At 32.3% G+C, this 18,814-nt stretch overlaps 1 protein-coding gene across 10 annotated transcripts in view; it reads left to right on the top strand.

Moving 5' to 3' along the window:
* RIC-3 (RIC3 acetylcholine receptor chaperone) overlaps nt 1-18,814 on the top strand; it is a 39,137-nt gene that overhangs the window by 15,605 nt on the left and 4,718 nt on the right. For 4 of the 10 annotated variants that reach the window (XM_088268123.1, XM_088268121.1, XM_088268117.1 and 1 more), the window contains 6 exons: nt 733-874; nt 1,482-1,502; nt 3,328-3,425; nt 12,839-13,291; nt 14,374-14,475; nt 18,562-18,684. In XM_088268123.1, coding sequence (XP_088124249.1) covers nt 733-874; nt 1,482-1,502; nt 3,328-3,425; nt 12,839-13,291; nt 14,374-14,475; nt 18,562-18,684 — 939 coding nt within the window. Of the gene's footprint in view, nt 1-732; nt 875-1,481; nt 1,503-3,327; nt 3,426-8,589; nt 8,670-12,838; nt 13,292-14,373; nt 14,476-18,561; nt 18,685-18,814 lie in introns of all 10 variants that reach the window. The other 6 variants (XM_088268122.1, XM_088268118.1, XM_088268115.1 and 3 more) reach the window with 4 other exon arrangements.

Here is an 18,814-nt window from a genome sequence, read left to right as displayed (position 1 = left end):
AAAAAAATTATCATATCTGCACTTTTTCTCAGGGATGGACAATTGAATCCAAAAACCAAATTATCTTTTGACTTTCTCACAAAAAGTCGTTACTAAAATCGGTTTTTGGATTTGATTATTTAATGCTATCGGTGCACAAATTTCAGTGCATATTTCTAGCACTGAATTTGCCAATTGTCCGCCTCCATAGTGTAATGGTCAGCACGCTCGGCTACCATTCTGGAGGTCCCGGGTTCGATTCCTTGGGGGGTCAAATAAATATAAGTGATTTTTTCACTCTAATATTTATGCAAAATCACCCTGGACTGGTACCTGAAGCGGAGGGCTGATCACCTTTCCTTCATGTGTTAATGATCAAGATAACACTGCGTTTATATGCAGTGCCTATGCACCACTGGGGTGCAGATAAGGGTTTGAAGATTTGCCAATTTGTCACAAACACTTAAGCTGGAAAGAAACATTAACTGAGAAAATGCAACACTTACCAACACAAGATACCTATACTAAAAATAGCAACAACAACAAAAAATTCACTATGTCAAAAATTTATCCCTAATCACTTTTGTAGAATAGAGCCATATAGGTGATGTAATATTTTACAAAATGGATAAATTACTTATGTCAAAATTTACATACCAACATGACCTTTAAAATTATGAATACTTTTCAAAATGCTATTTTCCATATTTGTTTTATGTATTTAGTTGCTATATTTTATTAATACCCAAACAGATGGTGTTCAGCAAGGGTAACAATGCCGCAACATCTCCGGTCCACCAGCAGAGCTACATCGACAGGCCGGAATCCAAATTCCGACAGTCGGTCTTCAAGGGAGCCTCTAAGAGAGACCGCAACACTCCAGATACTAGATTGGGTCAGTATTTTATTATGTGTATACCTAGGATAAAAAGTATAGAAGAATGCAAATTCCTGGTTTGTTTTTAACCAGAGTTGTCCGTATAATGATAAAAAATTGACAGTGGATAATGGGTAAGATATATATATTTTTTAATGAGTCACATATCTTTACCAATTAAAATATTAAAAATAACTCGTAAAAATAAGTTGTAACAACTTGGGAAATTAGTAATTCTTCAATGTTGTCCTTTTCAAATATTCATTTTGTGAAATATGCATATAATTTATTATAGTTTATATAACTATATAACCAAATTAATTAATATAATAAAATATAACGAAAATAATTAATTTACAATATTAACAAAAGAATTACATTATCTTAAATCACAGATTTTTTATCTGTACATTATATATGTAAAAATCTGTGATTTAAGAAAATGTTATTCTTTTGTTAATATTGTAAATTAATTATTTTCTTTCCTTACACTTAATCTCTTTAAATATTAAAAAACTTTTGATGATGGTAATACTTTTCTATGATTTGATTGTACTTTACTATATTTTATCTATAAAATCTTTGTTTCTCAAACATCCTCTCTCTGTGTGGATTGCATTCTCAGGACCTAAAGAACGAGACACAAGTAAGTTTTTTAAAAATGTAGAAATTCTTTATTTTTATTTTTTATCTAGAAAAAACCTAAAAAATGATAATCACATATTGAACTTTATTAATTTACCGTGATGGATAGTGAAAAATTCCCAGTTATTTTTTTTCACAGTATCCGATAATATCGAAGATCCTTATTACTATACTCAAATACTTATCTATACACACACGAGAAAAACTTCAGTACAAATTGAGTGCCAGAGACGCATGCTTCTCATATCCCCAATTTATTTGTCTCACTTAAATCTGATACAAACAGGATATAGTTGGCAGCTGTTTTAACAATACAAAACAAAATATATTTTGGTAATTTAGACACAAATAAACTACAGTACCTTAATGTGAAATCAAGTAATATTGATTTGTGCATTTAGGACTTTCAAAAAACATGTGTCTACTTTTGGATTTTTTTAAAATATGCTATTCTTCGATTTAACCGATCTCAGTAAATTGAAAGTGTATTGTTCTTTTTTCAAAATCTTTATTAAACTGAGATCAATTAAACTTTTAAATGGCTTTCTTAAAAAAAAAATTAAAAATTAAAATTAATGCTGTGTAACGGCATTTCTTTTGCCTTTGATTTAGAAATGATATTTTGCACCAGTTGAGTGTGTAACATGTAGTAACCTTCTGGTAACAGTTAAGCAAATAGCACTTGGATGCGTGCTAATTACTTGCCGCCTGTTTCCCCACTTTTGGTGCTATGTTTGGCCAACCAATTGTCACTTCCAAAGCGAGTAATGGCAGCAGGAGTTCACCGCGTAATTCTATTTTTATCTTTCCATTTTTGCTTCACAGTAATCATTATTATCGTGACACTGCTCATTCGGCTTTGGACAAATTAAATTTGTCAAATTCTGAATATGCAACACTTGATATGTAGTTATTTGAATGGTTTTTCAGCACAGAGTATGCTAAGGTTATGTTTATGATATTTTTTGATTGATAAGGTTAGGTCAGATATAATTTTTTTTAGCTATCTCTCCCATTCCTATGTACAAATATATCAACTATTACATTGGTGATTTCTTTTTCTTGTTCTCTCATGTCACCTCGGCGTTCAATACCACAAATGTAATATTTTTGGCAAAACATGACTGCATTTCAAATGCATGTCAAAATATTGACTGCATTTTAATGTGTTTTTTATTAATTGGCAAATATGTAGTACAAAGCCAATAATATTTTACATATATAGCTTGCATTCAGTCTTTTTCACTTCCTGTAAAATCGTATTTACATAACATTTGCAGTACTGTACGCCCAACGATGTTATTATAAAAAATATTTGAGACATTTTTCTCAATATCTAGGACATCAAGAGGAATCTCAATTTTCTTTAAAAAGCCCGGTTTTTATGTTGATATATTATCTATGTTTTAGTTTTAAGACCATTGTGAATTCAAAGTAAGTAACTGATCCAGGAAATTGTATTATGTATGGCAGCGACTATGGAATATGTCTATGTCTGTTTTACCATGTGCATACTGTCTGTGAGTATATATTTATATAATTGATTTAAGGTCAATGTTTGAATTTATAAAGTCCATATATAAAACTTTAACTTTTACATCTAGTCGGGTGACATTCAAGCTTAATTGATGTGGAAACTATTCTATGGAAAAATTATAGTCAACCGCCTTGACAACTGTCAAATCACAATGATATACTCAATTTAGCTATAATGTTTTGTCACATAATTAAATGGAGGTCTTTTAGATATTGTCAGATCCTCTAGGTTTATATTTCCCGGTTAAATGTGATGGTCGGTCAGTATGTTTATGGTGTATTGGTATCAGGGGACGAAGAGATGGACCAGCTGAGAGCTCGTCTAGCTGAAACGGAGAGGGCGATGGAGAGGATAGTCCAACAGCTGCACCGCCCACTGGCGGGGCAGGTTAGCCGACACCTTCTCTTCTCACTCCGCTCCTGGTCGTTGCAATATCACACTTTCAGAAACTGCTAGCCATTCTTATGGATTATATTACATTTAAAACCGAAATTTCATACTGCATTGCGGCACACATCATCTGGATTTCCACCAAAATTACATAAAAAAATTATGTCGTAATTATTGTACTTTAAATAAAAATAAAACTTTAATAATTACACTGCTGACAAAAACTGCATACCTAGAAACAAACTGATTATAAATTCAAGCGCTCTGTCCAGTACCCCGGACACTAATGATCCCCACAAAAGAGGCCTTTGTTCTATGCTATCCGGAATAGTTCCTGGACTCCTCTAATCCCAGTCAAGTCACATATAATTCCAAGAAAGAACTTCCAGAAATTCCAAGGCAGAAGTTGCTTTTTTTCAAATTTTTTTGCAACTATTCAGTACCTGCCACCATGTAGCATGTAACAAAGGTATGCCACCTTTTGGGATTTCGCTGTTCAGTAATCCTAACCATCCAATTATAATTGGAAAATGATAAAAGCTTTACAATTAATATTTAACATTTTGACTGCTTATGAAACAATTATTACAAGTCAAAAACTATTAACCCACTACCTGATCAATAGGTTGGTCAAAATGACCACTTGGAAATTCTTGTATTAAATTGCATTCTTAGTTACATGATACATATCAATAGGTGCAAACGTAATTATCTTATCCACAATAAAAATTACAAAGCGTATAAAAATAGAAGTATTTTAAATAATGCAAATTTAGTTTTTAATCCCTGTTTATTGATTCATTACGGCATAAAGTTCTTTTTTTAATAGCCTTCAAAATACTCTAAATTTATACATTGAATATACATATATTGCATATTGCGAAAAAAAAACTCCTTTTGCCGCTAGAATGCTATCCAGACCCTAAAAAGCAGTTATACCAACTAAAGGGTCCGCCAAATAACTTTTTTTTTTTTAAAACAGGGCGCAAAACATCGAGTGTAGCTTCGGCTGTGTGGCACGTAGCGCCGTCCTGTTGAAACCAAATGTTGCCAATATCCTCCTCTTCAATTTTTGTGAACAAAAATCCGTTCAACATGGCCCGATAACGATCGCCATTGACTGTAACGGCCACTCCTTGCTCATTTTCAAAGAAAAATGGCCCAATTATGCCTCTGGACCAAAATCCGCACCAAACAGTGACTCGTTTTGGGTGTACCGGCTTTTCAATGTATGCGTGCGGGTTTTCTGTGCCCCAAATACGACAATTTTGCTTGTTTACATACCCGCCAAGATCAAAATGAGCTTCATCCGAAAAGATGATTTTTTTGGCAAAATCGGCATCTTCTGTAAGTCGATCGCAGGCCCACTCAGCGAAGCGAAAACGCATTGGATGGTCAGTTGGCTTCAACTCCTGAACCAATTGGACTTTGTATGGCGTCATACCAAGGTCTTTATGCAAAATTCGTCTCAATGATGTCTCCGAAATGTTCAATTGTTGAGAACGACGGTGAATTGATGTTGATGGCGCTTCACGCACACTTTCTGCCACAACATCGATATTCTCGGGTGTACGCACTGTTTTTGGCTTTTCACGCTTTGGTTTATCGATGAGGATGCCAGTTTCTTTCACTTTTTTCACAAGATAACGAACATACGGAGCTGACGGTGCTTCTCTTCTTCCAAAAACCGTACGCAATTTTCGCACACATTCTGCAACATTACCATGATTTTCAAAGTAATGTCGCAATATTTCCCAGCGTTGTTCAAGCGTATACACAACCATATTCGCTCAGCGGAAGGATAAAACTAATTATCTGTCAAATCAGACATGAGCTAAGTGTTACCATTCACGAAATAAGCACTAGTTGAAAAAAAAAACTTTAGATGGCGGACCCTATACAACAACAAAAAACACATTTGATAAGAATGCAAAAAAGCTTTTCAAACAATTATGTAATGATGATATTAACATTTATTTTTCGTATATTTTATCATAATGGTATAATGTGAATGAATGTCAGTATATCGCTTTATACTTTTTGATATTTTTGTATTTGGACTGCAGTATAGTACAAAACAATCAATTTCTACAGTGCGGTAATCCATAGAAACATTTTCAACAGAAGAATATTGATTATGCAACGACCAGGGTGGAAGTACAGTGGGCTACCGGGCCCTGTAAGAGAGTAACAAGTCACCCCCTGTGTTCTCCTTGTGGAGTCAGGCTACCGGAATGTACACTAGTGTTTCCTCTCCACAGATATGGCGCCACTAGAAAGTAGAGCGGCTTGCACTGTGTTGTGGCATGATGCGACCTGTTACACAACATATTGTTTACCCAAACAATTAACATCACAGACGGGTTTCTTTGTGACACGATGTAGGCGGTATCAATGCAACAATCTTCATTTGCTAGATTTTCATCATATTTATCAGCAATAAATGTTTGCATTAAATATTTCATTTTATTTCAACTAATCAAGATTATATTTCTTTCTCCATTTCCACTCAAAAGTCCCAATGTTTCTTTCAAAAGTCTCTTTGCTTCTTTAGAGAGTTTTACGTTTTGTTTCGTACGAATGAATTTTTAGGATTATTAGTACTAATTTTATTTTTAAAGTCCCATTGAATCTTTCAATAGTCCCAATTTTACTTTTGAAAGTTTCAACATTTTTTTGAAAGTCTGTGTTTCAGTCACAACTCGTTATATTTATTTCAAATTTTACAAAATTTTCTTCGAGTAACAATATTTATTTCGAAAGTTCCCATGTTTCTTTTAAAAGTCCTTGGCAACTGCGCATATCGCTCACTCCTTTCAAGAACGTCATAAATCAAAAAACTTGATTTTTCAGGAGAACGTTTTTAAAGTTTAAAAATATAATACAATGTATTAAAAATAAATATCAAGCCACTTATTGAACTTTTCACCGTGCAACAGATCTTTTTGGGTAAAACCTGAAGGTTTTTTCTACATTTGAAAAATATTTAGTATGTTTAAAAAAATAATTAAACAATACATTTTCTTCAAAATGCAAAAACAACACTTTCTGCCCTGTAGCGGGTAAATATTAAGTTTAAAATATGCCGCTTTTGCTGGAATATAGTACATTTTCTGGGCATTCCGAAAACACGCACAACTCAAAATTGACAATTTTCGATTTATGACGTTCTTGAAAGGAGTGAGCGATATGTCATTTATGTTTGATAATAACAGGTAAATAACCAGGACATCTTTCCATAATAATGATTTTGCATCATATGAATAGTTATCTAAGAAAACGTTATGTTTAACGCAACCAATCTACACACCCAAAGAAACCACTCTGTGATGGTGACAACAATACACGAGACCTCTAAAATGTCTTACTAATACCTTTATTAGAGTAGACTATTGTTTATTATAGTTTGTTTGTGACTTAGAGACAAATCCTTTGACTTTTCGAGGATTTTACTTTAATCTTATATGTAACACCCTCTGAGCGGCATGATCCAATACTGTGGTTTTAGTAAAGATTTTTTTGGTCTTGTGTTTGTTGATTTCTATAAAGTAGGCTTAGAACTTTCAACAAGTTTCAATAGTCATATAAGGCCTTCCAATAAGTGTTATAAATCTTCAAACTGTGTGCTGCTGTTTTGTCTCACAAACTTATTTGTAAAATAAAAATGTAATTTTTTCAGTTACAATTTTTTCAAATTTGAGTTTCTATCAAAGTTTATCTTTTTACTTTTTACAAAATTTTAGCACCACAGTGTCCCGAAGAAGACCCTTAAAACGGTGATCGAAACATTGGTAGGAAGAAATATTAATACACAGTTTAATCTAAAAACATGATCCATAAAATGCCCAGAAATATATATAGCAGCACCATTTTAAAAATCTTTTAGCTGTCACAACAGGTTAATGTTGCCATATCCAATAATGATTTTCCTTATTTTAATAATTATTCGGAAGACTTTAAAATTTTTATTCAATGGCAACATTGTATTGGCTGTCGCTCCCTTATCAATGAATGATTCTCTAGGAATGTTCAAACTAAATCATGGGCTAACCCAGGATCAATATCTAACCTTAACTGAATCGATTTCAATTCTTGACTGTTTCTATCATCTTAAGTTATTTTTACTTTGGACTGATTAAAATGTGAGTTAGAGTACTCGGTAGAATTGGCATTTGTTGAGGGTTTATTTTCTATGGTTGACCCACCGACTTGAGAGGTGCAATAATCTTCCATTTAATAAATAAGTTTGTAATACTTTACTAAGTACAGAGAAGCGATCTTTAAGTACGTGTTTTGATATTGAAGTATATATATATATATCACCCGCTATTGGAAAACCTTGTATAAGCTTTACCAAGTCTTTAAGCATATTTAATCATAGAAAATATATCAGGGACTGGTATATATTTTCTATGGTAACACATTGTTTTACTGTATTTCATTGTATTTCTGATAATTCCAGTTGAATAAAAACTAAAGCAAAACAATATTCAAGAATACTCGACGCATTGTATTCCGGAGTTTTCTAATTAGTTGTGTTTATTGATTTTGAATTGATTCTGTTAAAACAATATTGAAGTATTATGATGTAAATAATTCAGAATCATTCAAAATGTTTATATTGTATCTCATAGTTAAGCCCCCAGTATAGAGAATCTCTTATTTATAACCATATAACATTCACGTGAATTTATCAACAATATCAAAATTAAAGTTTACGAATTTTTCAATTTTACTTATTGATATGAACTGTGAACATATTTTTATATGGTACAATAAACATGTACAACAAAACTTATTTAAAATCTCAACAAAGATTCTTATGTCATCTGTTAAGAGTTTTTTAGTAAAAAGTTTCAGTAATTACATGCTTCATTAAAATTTCCATAAAGAGTTCACTAATGCCTTGATATTCTTTAAAAATCTCAGTGATTGACTCCCAGTCTCCTAGTAAAGAGTTCTTTTAAACTTCAGTAAATGATTCTTTAAAACTTCAGTCAAGAGCTCATCAAACCTCAAAAAATACATTCTCAGTAAAAACTTGTTGTTCAGCGGGGATCTCTACACTTGGAGTTTGGCTAATCTACATTAAAGCTTGTCTACTGCATCTGTAGAGTGGTTGATTCTAAATGTGGCGGGTTGTTTTCTGTTTGGTTGGCAGTTGTAAATGCCATCTCAGGTTTGGTAGCGGAGGTCACACAGCAGATGGAAGATTCCCGTCCCACCCCGGTACACAATCAGGTAGACATCTAGTCGTTGCCTCACCACTATGTAACGTGTGACGACCCCGCCTGATACTAAACTCGTATCGTATTCACGTATAGCATGCCGTGATTTTAGCCATTAAACACTTCTTTTTTAATATCATTTATTTCATATTATTATTTACATTTATTTTAAAATCATTTCCACATATAAATCCGATAAATGTAGAAACACGGATATATATTGTTTCGGTAGTACCGCCTTTTGTCGCTTGGTGTTTAATATTGCCAATGAAATGGTTTTTGCAAAACAGTTGCTTTTAAAAATCAACAAACGTATATTTTTTTTTATTGTCAAATATATGAATAGTACAAAATCGCATACATCAATTCGCACCCAACTACATAGTTTGGTTTTTTTCATCTCCTGTAAAATCATATTTAAATCACATTCCCAGTATTGAACACTCTGAGTGATGATAAAGCTATCGTTTTCCCATATTTCCACTGCCACCATAGGGGACATCCTCAAGGTGCCTGAAGTTGTCACGTCTTCCTGAAGATGACCGTTGCAATGGCAGTCAAAATGTGAGAAAAAGATAATGAAAATTACCAAACAATATTTATTGTATAGTTAATAGGCACCGTAAAAATCAACATTCTCAAAGCTAAACAACTATTTGGAAAACTAAATATAGTTTCCTGTTCTTATCAGAATTTCTTCCTTTCTTTGAGGCCAATGGGATTTTTTTTTAAACAATACTTGTCATTATGTAATTTACTGTAAACCAAACGGGTGCCATGATCGTAGATTTTTGAGTAGAGGGACGAACACAAGAATAAACACTTGAGTAACTCCGAACCCTATTTCTCGGCCCAGTCTTTCTTTGGAACCTTAAATCAACTTCTGTTATAATTTTCTCTTTATTCTGATCAAAGTTCGGTTGGCAGCCATAAGAAAAATCTAAAGTACACTCTTCATACTGATTTGCCCACTGTCTTTTTTAGCTCATTGGAAAATATCTTATTTAGCTAAAAAAGACAGTGGGCAGTAAGATAAGATAAATGTTTATTATAAATCGTTATTATTAGGGTAAATATATATATTTCATATTACAAATAGATAATTAAAAATGCTTGATATTTTAGTTTTCCTATGTTATATACAAACTTATATAACATATCTTTTTTATTTCCATTTTGCTTCACTTTTTTCAACTACAAAACTCCTATTATATTTCGATGGTTAATGTCAAAAAAGGCATTTGACTGGATTGTCATCTGCTTTAATTATACTTTAATTTTCGCAGATTAATAAAGATACTTTTATGGCAACACATTACTGCAAAAATAAAAAAAAGCTTATTGCTGTTGTGACGTTTCTAACCTTTTTTACGATTGCTTGCTATAACATATTTTTATCAAGCTCTTTATATGTATCTAATGAAAACTTTACCACGTTTTTTTCTAGAATTCAAAATTTAAGAATAGAACTTTAAAATGATAATAATATGCCTTCCATTCTACACAAACACATTTGCAAACATAATGGCGGACATGTAAAAACCGAAGTATTTTTTTCTGTTATCATAATTTTTGTTTTATTCATGAATATTTGTTTATTTTTTACTACCTTTTTTTTATTTTTCCATTCATAACTATATTTTTATATAAGTATATCTGCTACCAAACCTGAATGAAATTTATTTCACAAAAAATAGTACCTACTTATATTTACATATAAAAAAACTATTTTCTATCTATCTTTTATCATTATTATTTAAGACAAATAGTTTTAAAATTGCCTTCCAAGCGAAAACATATGTATTAAACTTCAATGAAGATTTTCAATGTGTTTTCATGATTGACGGTTTAAATTGAAATTAGGTTTTATACTTTCACCCAGTTACTTTGTGTGTTATAGTGTGTAAATAAAGTAGTTTTTTTTCATTAATTGATTCGGCAGTCACTTTGTGGTAAAATCTATCCATTTTTAATTAATGTTTTACTTAGTAAATACCACTATTTCTTAAAATCTACTGTGACACGTGTTTCGATGCATTCCGCATCATTTTCACGGTGTTTGAAAATGATGCGGAATGCATCGAAACACGTGTCACAGTAGATTTTAAGAAATAGTGGTATTTACTAAGTAAAACATTAATTAAAAATAGTTTTTTTTCAATGCAATTAGAAGTAAAACCAAGACTGGATCGGTTTGAAAGGGTTCAAGCCATCCGCCATGTTTGCTTCATAGTGAGTAACTGAAAAAATATTGTTAATCGCACAGTTAGACCGTCAGTCATCTGTGCTAAGCACACCTATCAATGCGCTTCATTCAAAATTCTCATGGGAATCTTCAATGAAGATTTTCAATGTGTTTTTGTGACTGACGGTTGAAATTGAAATTCGCTTTTATACTTTCACTCGGTTGCTTTCTGAACATCTGCAAAATTTTCTTTTAGTGCAATTAGAAGTAAAAATATAAACAGATTGGAAGGGCTCATCGTTCGCCGTGTTTGCTCTCTGGCAACTGAAGAAAAGATTGTCAATCACAGCAAGACCGTCAGTCAGCTGCGTCTAGCACACCCGTCAATGCGCTTCATTCAAAATTTGCACAATTTTCCGGATGAGATATTTGGAAATGGTGAATTATCAACTGGTTGCATCGTTAACCGTCATTCACGGAAGCATTTAAATCTAAAGGTGGAGACTGACCGGAGCATTTCGTCGTAACATCGCTCGCGGCGAGCATCAGCGAGCATTCGAAACTATGGATGGAGCGCTCGGCTCGGTGTACTGACTGCCTGAATGCTTGCATCGTAACGGGTTACATTACGACGAAATGCTCCGGTTAGCCTCCACCTTAAGACATTTTATTTTATTGAACTCAACTTCTAAATACAAGTCATCAATAAAAAGATGCATTTTTGTCCAGCACGCTAAGGCATTGCTGAGTTATTATTGAATGGCCGCCGTAGTGAGTGTTTATATTTTCAGTGCACATTTATAATTTTGATGTTTTGATGAAATTAATGATATTTTTATTTCAGCACCATTTTTTGCTTGTATTATTTAAGCTTTGAGTGTATTTTAGGTTGATTTTGATCTGTGTTTTTGCTTCTGTAGATTGTAGGACTTATACTATTATTAATATTGATATTATATTGTCAGTGTAAGTAATTTTAATATTCCTTTACTTATTATTTTTTACAGTTTTTGATGTTGAGCCTTTATTTTAGAGTACATTCCCTTTTCAAGTGATGCTAATACTTCCTAAGTTCATTTCTCCACAGAACTTATATTTTTCCCACTTACATTCAACCATTTAAGATTTTAAATTATAATTTTTTGTTGGTTTCTTTCTTCCAAAAGCTGTTAATATTATAACCATGTATATCGTTATCTACTGTGCCATTTAGACATATCCATTTGGCAAAACTTGCAAAACGCTGGAGAAGGCTACATACCTACAATCAAATGATTTTCGAAACAAGCTTGTATATTGAAAGTCTAACTTGTTTCAATTGTTATAGACTTCTTTTATCTTTTATCATTTAAATCTTCTTATTTAAGTACTTTAAACTCATCAGGAGTGTTCTGTGTTCTAAACATAGTATAAAAATGAATTTTGGTAATAAAAGCTTAGATTTTTAAGTATTAAATTTATTGGCAACATTATAATATGCAATTTGATGTAAATTTGTTAATATGTTTATAATTATTTAATATTTTTGTTGTCCGCCTCCGTAGTGTAATGGTCAGCACGCTCGGCTACCGTTCTGGAGGTCCCGGTTTCGATTCCCAGGGGGGTCAAATGAATATTAGTGATTTTTTCACTGTAATATTTATTCAATATTACCCTGGACTGGTACCTGAAGCGGAGGGCTGATCACCTTCCCTTCATGTGTAAAACGATCAAGATAACACTGCGTTTATATGACGCAGTGCCCTATGCACCATTGGGGTGCGGATAAGGGTTTCATTCATTCAATTATTTAATATTTTTGAAAATAAAATCCTTAATTCTTGTAGAGTAAGTTTTTTCAAGTTAACACAAATCATTTAGATAATTTTTTCAATTACATTTGTTTGGAATGTAAATATTTTTTTAATTATAAGTTTCAAAATGATAATACAGGAATATTCTCAACAGCAAAAATAAGCTATTTTTTTGTGCATTTTTAAAAACTCTGAAAATTATAGGACACTCCTCCCCGCCCCTACACAAATGGATCGGTCCACGCAAACCAGAGAGAATCTTCCCCCATCATTGCCAAGGAATTCAACCGCTTCAAGGAAACTACGCCACCTTCCTGGGAGGACTCTACCCCGGCCGACCGAGAGAAGACATTACTGGCCAAAGAGTTTGTCGCCAAACAAAAAATGGATGAAGAGAAACCCAAGGACGAAACACCCAAAGAAGCTTACGAAAAAGATGTCAATTTGAAAGAGGCCAATCTCATGGGACAGAAGGAAATGTCTCCAGAACGCGATCTTCTAGACTCCGAACCCCTGGAGGATGAAGAGGTCGTGAAGAAAATCGGAGAAGTCCTGGAGGAAAAGCTGATCTCTGAAGTCGAGGCGGAGAAACCGGCAGAAGAAGAAGCCATTCGTCAGCTCAGGTCGAGTGTTGAAAAGGACAAGGCATCGTTCAAGGTAGAAATCTTACTAATATTATATCACAATCTACATTTTTCTCACTGTTCTATAACTGGCAAAAACCTTCAGAAAGAAAAAATTACACTCGCATTTAAATGGTAATTAACACATTTAGATATTTAGAAGTTTCAAAATTAAGTTATGGTTTTTCAGTCACGAATGGTGAATGTTAAACAGTGTTTAAAGTGTTACTAGCCAGACTTCAAAAAAAGTCTCTTTCCAAAAAACTTTTTCATCCTCTATTGGAATATGCTTAAAGATTTTAATAATAATCTTTAAGGGATTGAATCTAGTATTTATACAAACTATTTTTTTCGCCTAATACTTTTTGCCAGCAATAGAACAGTATAATTATAAGAAGAATATTGCTTTTTAAGCTATTGATTTTCTCATTTTTATATTCTATCCGTTTAGAATTCTTTCCCATTCTCAAAAAGCTTTTGCCTCAATTATTTTCAGCTTTAATTGTTTATTTTCGTTCAATTGTCAATAATTGTACTTGTTTTAAAGCATGCTATTTATGTATATAGACATTGGAAAGCAAAAATTACATTAAGTTGTTTATAGAGTTTAGATCAGCATCTAATATGCATACGAAAACCTCAAGTTCGGACTCAAAGATACAATTTGTAACCTTGTTTTTTTGTTTACTTTTTACGTACTGAAATATCTTAGCAATGAAATATTCCCCCCTTAGTAACGTTATTTATTTCACAATCTGATGAGGAACTCAAGATGACTATCAATCTGACGAAGCCAGGACCCCATTACATGCTTTTTGCTTTCCTATGTCAATATCATAAATAATAATTATTTGATTGATTAGATACGTATTAGAAGTATTTTTTTATTTAATTATGTATAAATTTATTATTTATTATATATTTCTAGGAATATGCTATTCATAGCTTTAGATTTGATAAATTATCAGGCAAGTAATGGTCTGCAAAGTTCAGCAATAAATTACAGACAATTATCATATCGATGAATGTTCAAATATTAGGGTTTATTGTGAAAAGATCCCATTTGTGTGGTGCGTTGTTAGCCAGTCGGTGAGACGGTGGGTGCTCCCTGTTTAGGTACTGGGGATGGAGGTGCGGGCGCACTGCGAAGGGGGGCGGCCCTGGGGCCCCTCGCGCCCCCCGCCCGGCCGCACCACCCCCCCGCCCCGCCAGCCCACGGTCAGACAATACTCCTACACGGTGCACATCACGCAGACCCTCGAGGACACTGCGTGATGGCACCGCGTGTGACCCTAGCCTTACCCAACCTTGCACTAACCAACCATGACCAAACTGCCGTACTGAGATATATATGTAGCTGCTTTTAGGTGTACACACTTTATAATGTGTAAGATTTAAATTGGAAACAGAATGTGCGAAAGAAAGTATGCAGTTGACAAAAATTTATGAAGCAATAGGGCATAAAGATCTATCAGATTTAGTGGTGTCTTATTTAGAAAATATGACAAGACAAATAAGATAAATAAATGAGCTATGTGAAAAATCTCGATTGATATAAGATATTGAATCCATTGTATCTATCATATTGTATTGAATTGTTTTTATAGATCAACCCTTTTAATTTATTATTAACTATACATATTCACTTATCATTTTTAAGACATATAAACTGAATATGCTATAAATCCTTGTACATAATAGGCAAGGAGAATTTTGAAGGCAACTAATAAATATTATTAAAAAAATAAAAACTTGACAATGCTGCTAGTATTGTAGCACATTGCCCTCTCTCTCTGCCTTGCGGTGAAACAAGTGGTGGTTTTTTTAAACTTGTATCTACTTGGGATCATCTGATTAAAAGAGCTGATAAATGGGCGGTTCTTGGGAGGCGATGAGGGATACTACTGAGACGAATAATGCACCTTTTCTGTTGTCTTTCATGCAGTTTAGAGTAGTAATACAGATGGCGCTTAAATCTTATGTTGAAGTGTGTACGTGTAAAGGCAGCTGTCAACGACCAACCTTTACCAGTTCAAATCCAATTTTAATAAACAATTAAAGAAAAAATTAAACAAGCACATAACTTGAATTTCCCATGAATAATCTGTAATATTTAACCAAAGAAAATGTTCTTTATTTACAATAGTATGTGTTGTATAGTAATGCAACTATATGTTTCCATTTTGTTGCACTTAATTCTTTAGATTGGATCATTAAAACTTGCCTTTTAAATGAGAGCTTTTGATGTTTTCACCTAGTTACAATGCATGATTGTATCTGTCTACATTTTAATATAAAATTGCACCTTTTCCCTGTTTAATTAATAAGTACAAATTATATACAGTAATACCCTGAAACTGTTGTGTGATCATTATCTAATATTAATATAAGCTGTTAATTGAAATAAATAACATACAGCTGGAAGTAAGATAAATCTCTTGTTTAATGATTTCAATTCAGGGTATCTCTGTATTGTCTATTTACACATAAGATACCCTTCAACTGTAAGTATTTATGTTTAAATTAATAAATAAAAATATAAATGTTGAATATTTTAGATAGGTAAATCAAAAAAAAAAAGCTAAATGAAGACAAAATATTTTAACATGTTGTAGAGCATGAATGAATTTTTTCCTCCAAACAAAATTATTCCCAAAGGAGTATGGATGGTGTATTTCATCCGTGGTTGTAAATAATTTTATTTTTGCCCAAATTATTTTAATAAATGGGGTGTGTAATGACATCTGTGAATCATTTCACACAGTTTCTTAGTGCAATGTCAATTTCTCAAACTTTGATTAAAACACCCATTTGTTTTGGAATAACTGATAGTTTATCATTATCAGTTTTATCACGTTCAACACATGAATTGTTAAAAAAAAATTTATTCGTGTTGTGCATTTTTTTAAAATATAAACAAAAACTCAGTACAGATGCAGTTTAGTTTGCAAGTTGGATGAAAAAAAAGCTAATCAAGAACTGTTAGTCTCACAATTTAGGTCATTAAATTAGCTTTTAAATATTATTAAAATCAATGGAAACAAATATATAGATAGTTTTAGTTATTTTTAAAAGTGTATTTAAATATGCATTATATATAAAGAACAAATAATATATTGTATTTTTATCATGTTATATATACATTGGCAGAAATATGTATCCACTTAATATATCAGATTCTTTAAAAAACATCTAAATATATCAAAATTGATACATATTTTTATTTTTACATGTCATTATTTAACCTGTGAAGCAGTTACTACGTATTGACACACAGAGATGTAATACAATTCTTTTGTAGTACTAAAAATAACATTAGAACTAAAGAAAATACTATTTCATCCAAAATCAATGTGTCATTTACACCCAAATACTATTTTGAAATCTTTTAGTACAATTTTATACACAATACAATGTAGTGCATTAAACATCATTATTTAATTTTTTTATTCACTGCTCTACAGGTTAAATAATGTTTTTTAAAAAGACAAACACAAAGTGCCTCATAAAAAGAAAATATTTATTTTCAAAACCAGACATTTGTATTGAAAACATAGTGCATGTTTCAATGAGCATCTCTGTGATTATTGCAAGGCTTTATTTTAGTTTGTAAACTAATTTATCTACCTCATTTACTTTTTTATAAAGAAAAAGTAACAAAACCCTCCATTAGTTCGCTAGCAGTAGTTTCATGTTGCATCCTGTGATGTCCCAAATTAGCACCCAATAAATATTTTCTTTTGGACTTTGTGTTTTATTTTTACACCTCCATACATAAGATTGTTAAACATTTTAAGCCACATCCGCATTGCATTGTATATAGAAAGTCAACTGTACCTTAAAGTGGCATTCTATACTTTAGTTTTTCCAAAAAAAAACTGTTTGATTTCCGAAATTAACTGTCCAAAAGAAAAGCTTGCTTGAAACATGCTTTTGTTTTGGAAAAAATCTTACAATAAATATACCTTACAATAAATATACCTTACAATAAATATAAATACCATTACAATAAAAATGTGTAATTAGGTCTTCAATTCTGCGTTTTTAGCAGCTAATTTAGATAAATCTCATTTTTATTGCACACTTAATTTAAGTAAAAAAAATTATTGCCATCATTTTATTATTTTTATTTTATTTTTAAAAATCATATACAAACTAAACAGCAACCAAACGCATGTTCCAATTCAAATAAATTAGTTTCAATAATAAGCGCTAAATGTCTAGTTTAAAAAATAACATTATGGTTACCTACTTTTATATTAATAACAATGATTTATTGTGAATGATCCTTAAAAAATCTACTGTTTAAAAAAATACACACCTAATTATTTTTTTTTTTTTAATTAAGAGTAAGATAATTCAATCCAAGCCAGGTTGGCCCAATTGGCTTGTGTTTGAAATAGGAATCAAGTAACACTATCCGCAAAACCAAAACTTTACTCAAACATATATCGCTCACTCCTTTCAAGAACGTCATAAATCAAAAATCTTGATTTTTCAGGAGAACGTTTTTAAAGTTAAAAAATATAATACAATGTATTAAAAATAAATATCAAGCCACTTACTGAAATTTTTATTGTGCAACAGATCTTTTTAAGTAAGACCTGATGGTTTTTTCTCCATTTGAAAAATATTCAGTTCATTAAAAAAATAATTAAACAATACATTTTCTCCAAAATGCAAAAACAACATTTTGTGACCTGTAGCGGGTAAATATTAAGTTAAAAATATGCCTCTTTTGCTGGGATTTAGTACATTTTCTGGGCATTCCGAAAACATGCACAACTGAAAATTGTCGATTTTTGATTTATGACGTTGTTGAAAGGAGTGAGCGATATATAATATGTGCTATTTATATCTCAACATGAAGAAATTTATAGGAAACAATACTTAAAGGTGGGGATTGACCATTACATTTCGTCATAACGTAACATTCGCGGTGCGTATCCGACTTCGGATAAAGTACTCGGAACAACCGGCGAGCAGCTCGGCTCGCTGTCCTAACTATACGAATGCTCGCATCGTAACGTGCTTCCTTACGACGAAATGACTCCGGTCAGTCCCCACCTTAACTGTTTAAATAGGTAGACAAACAAGGAACATATTCACACAAGTATGAAAAAATTATATATATATTTTTTTTCATTAAATGGTGACACTGTATCAACTGAATCCCATCAAATCTACAGATAAGTGTATAGAACCCTAAATTAAGTTTTCACAATTAATTATTATTTGAGAGATTACGTTTTTCATAGCCCAATCGGGATGTTGTGTTCTGATACAAAGTGTTGGATATTGCAGCCTCCTGTTGAGGTATCTTCCATCTACCTGGAGGGCGCCTTGCCGCACCAGTCCCGTCTCTTGGTCGCCGACTCGGAAACCCACACCGAGACTATCACCAATGGAGATGACAAGGATACACCGGTAAGTGACTGCATCGAGGCCCGGTAAAACATACCTTTGAGGTGATAAATATTCTAGGTATACGGATATCTAACTCTCAAAACTCATCAGAAGATTGCATATAAATGAAAGATCACGGTTTATGAAACAA

This window comes from Brachycentrus maculatus, unplaced genomic scaffold (genome assembly GCF_059751285.1).
Source record: "Brachycentrus maculatus isolate JH-2025_06_01 unplaced genomic scaffold, ASM5975128v1 h1tg000311l, whole genome shotgun sequence".
Classification (NCBI taxonomy): Eukaryota; Metazoa; Arthropoda; class Insecta; order Trichoptera; family Brachycentridae; genus Brachycentrus; species Brachycentrus maculatus.
The sequence above is the reverse complement of the archived record's forward strand: the minus strand, read 5'-3'. Positions and strand labels throughout refer to the sequence as shown.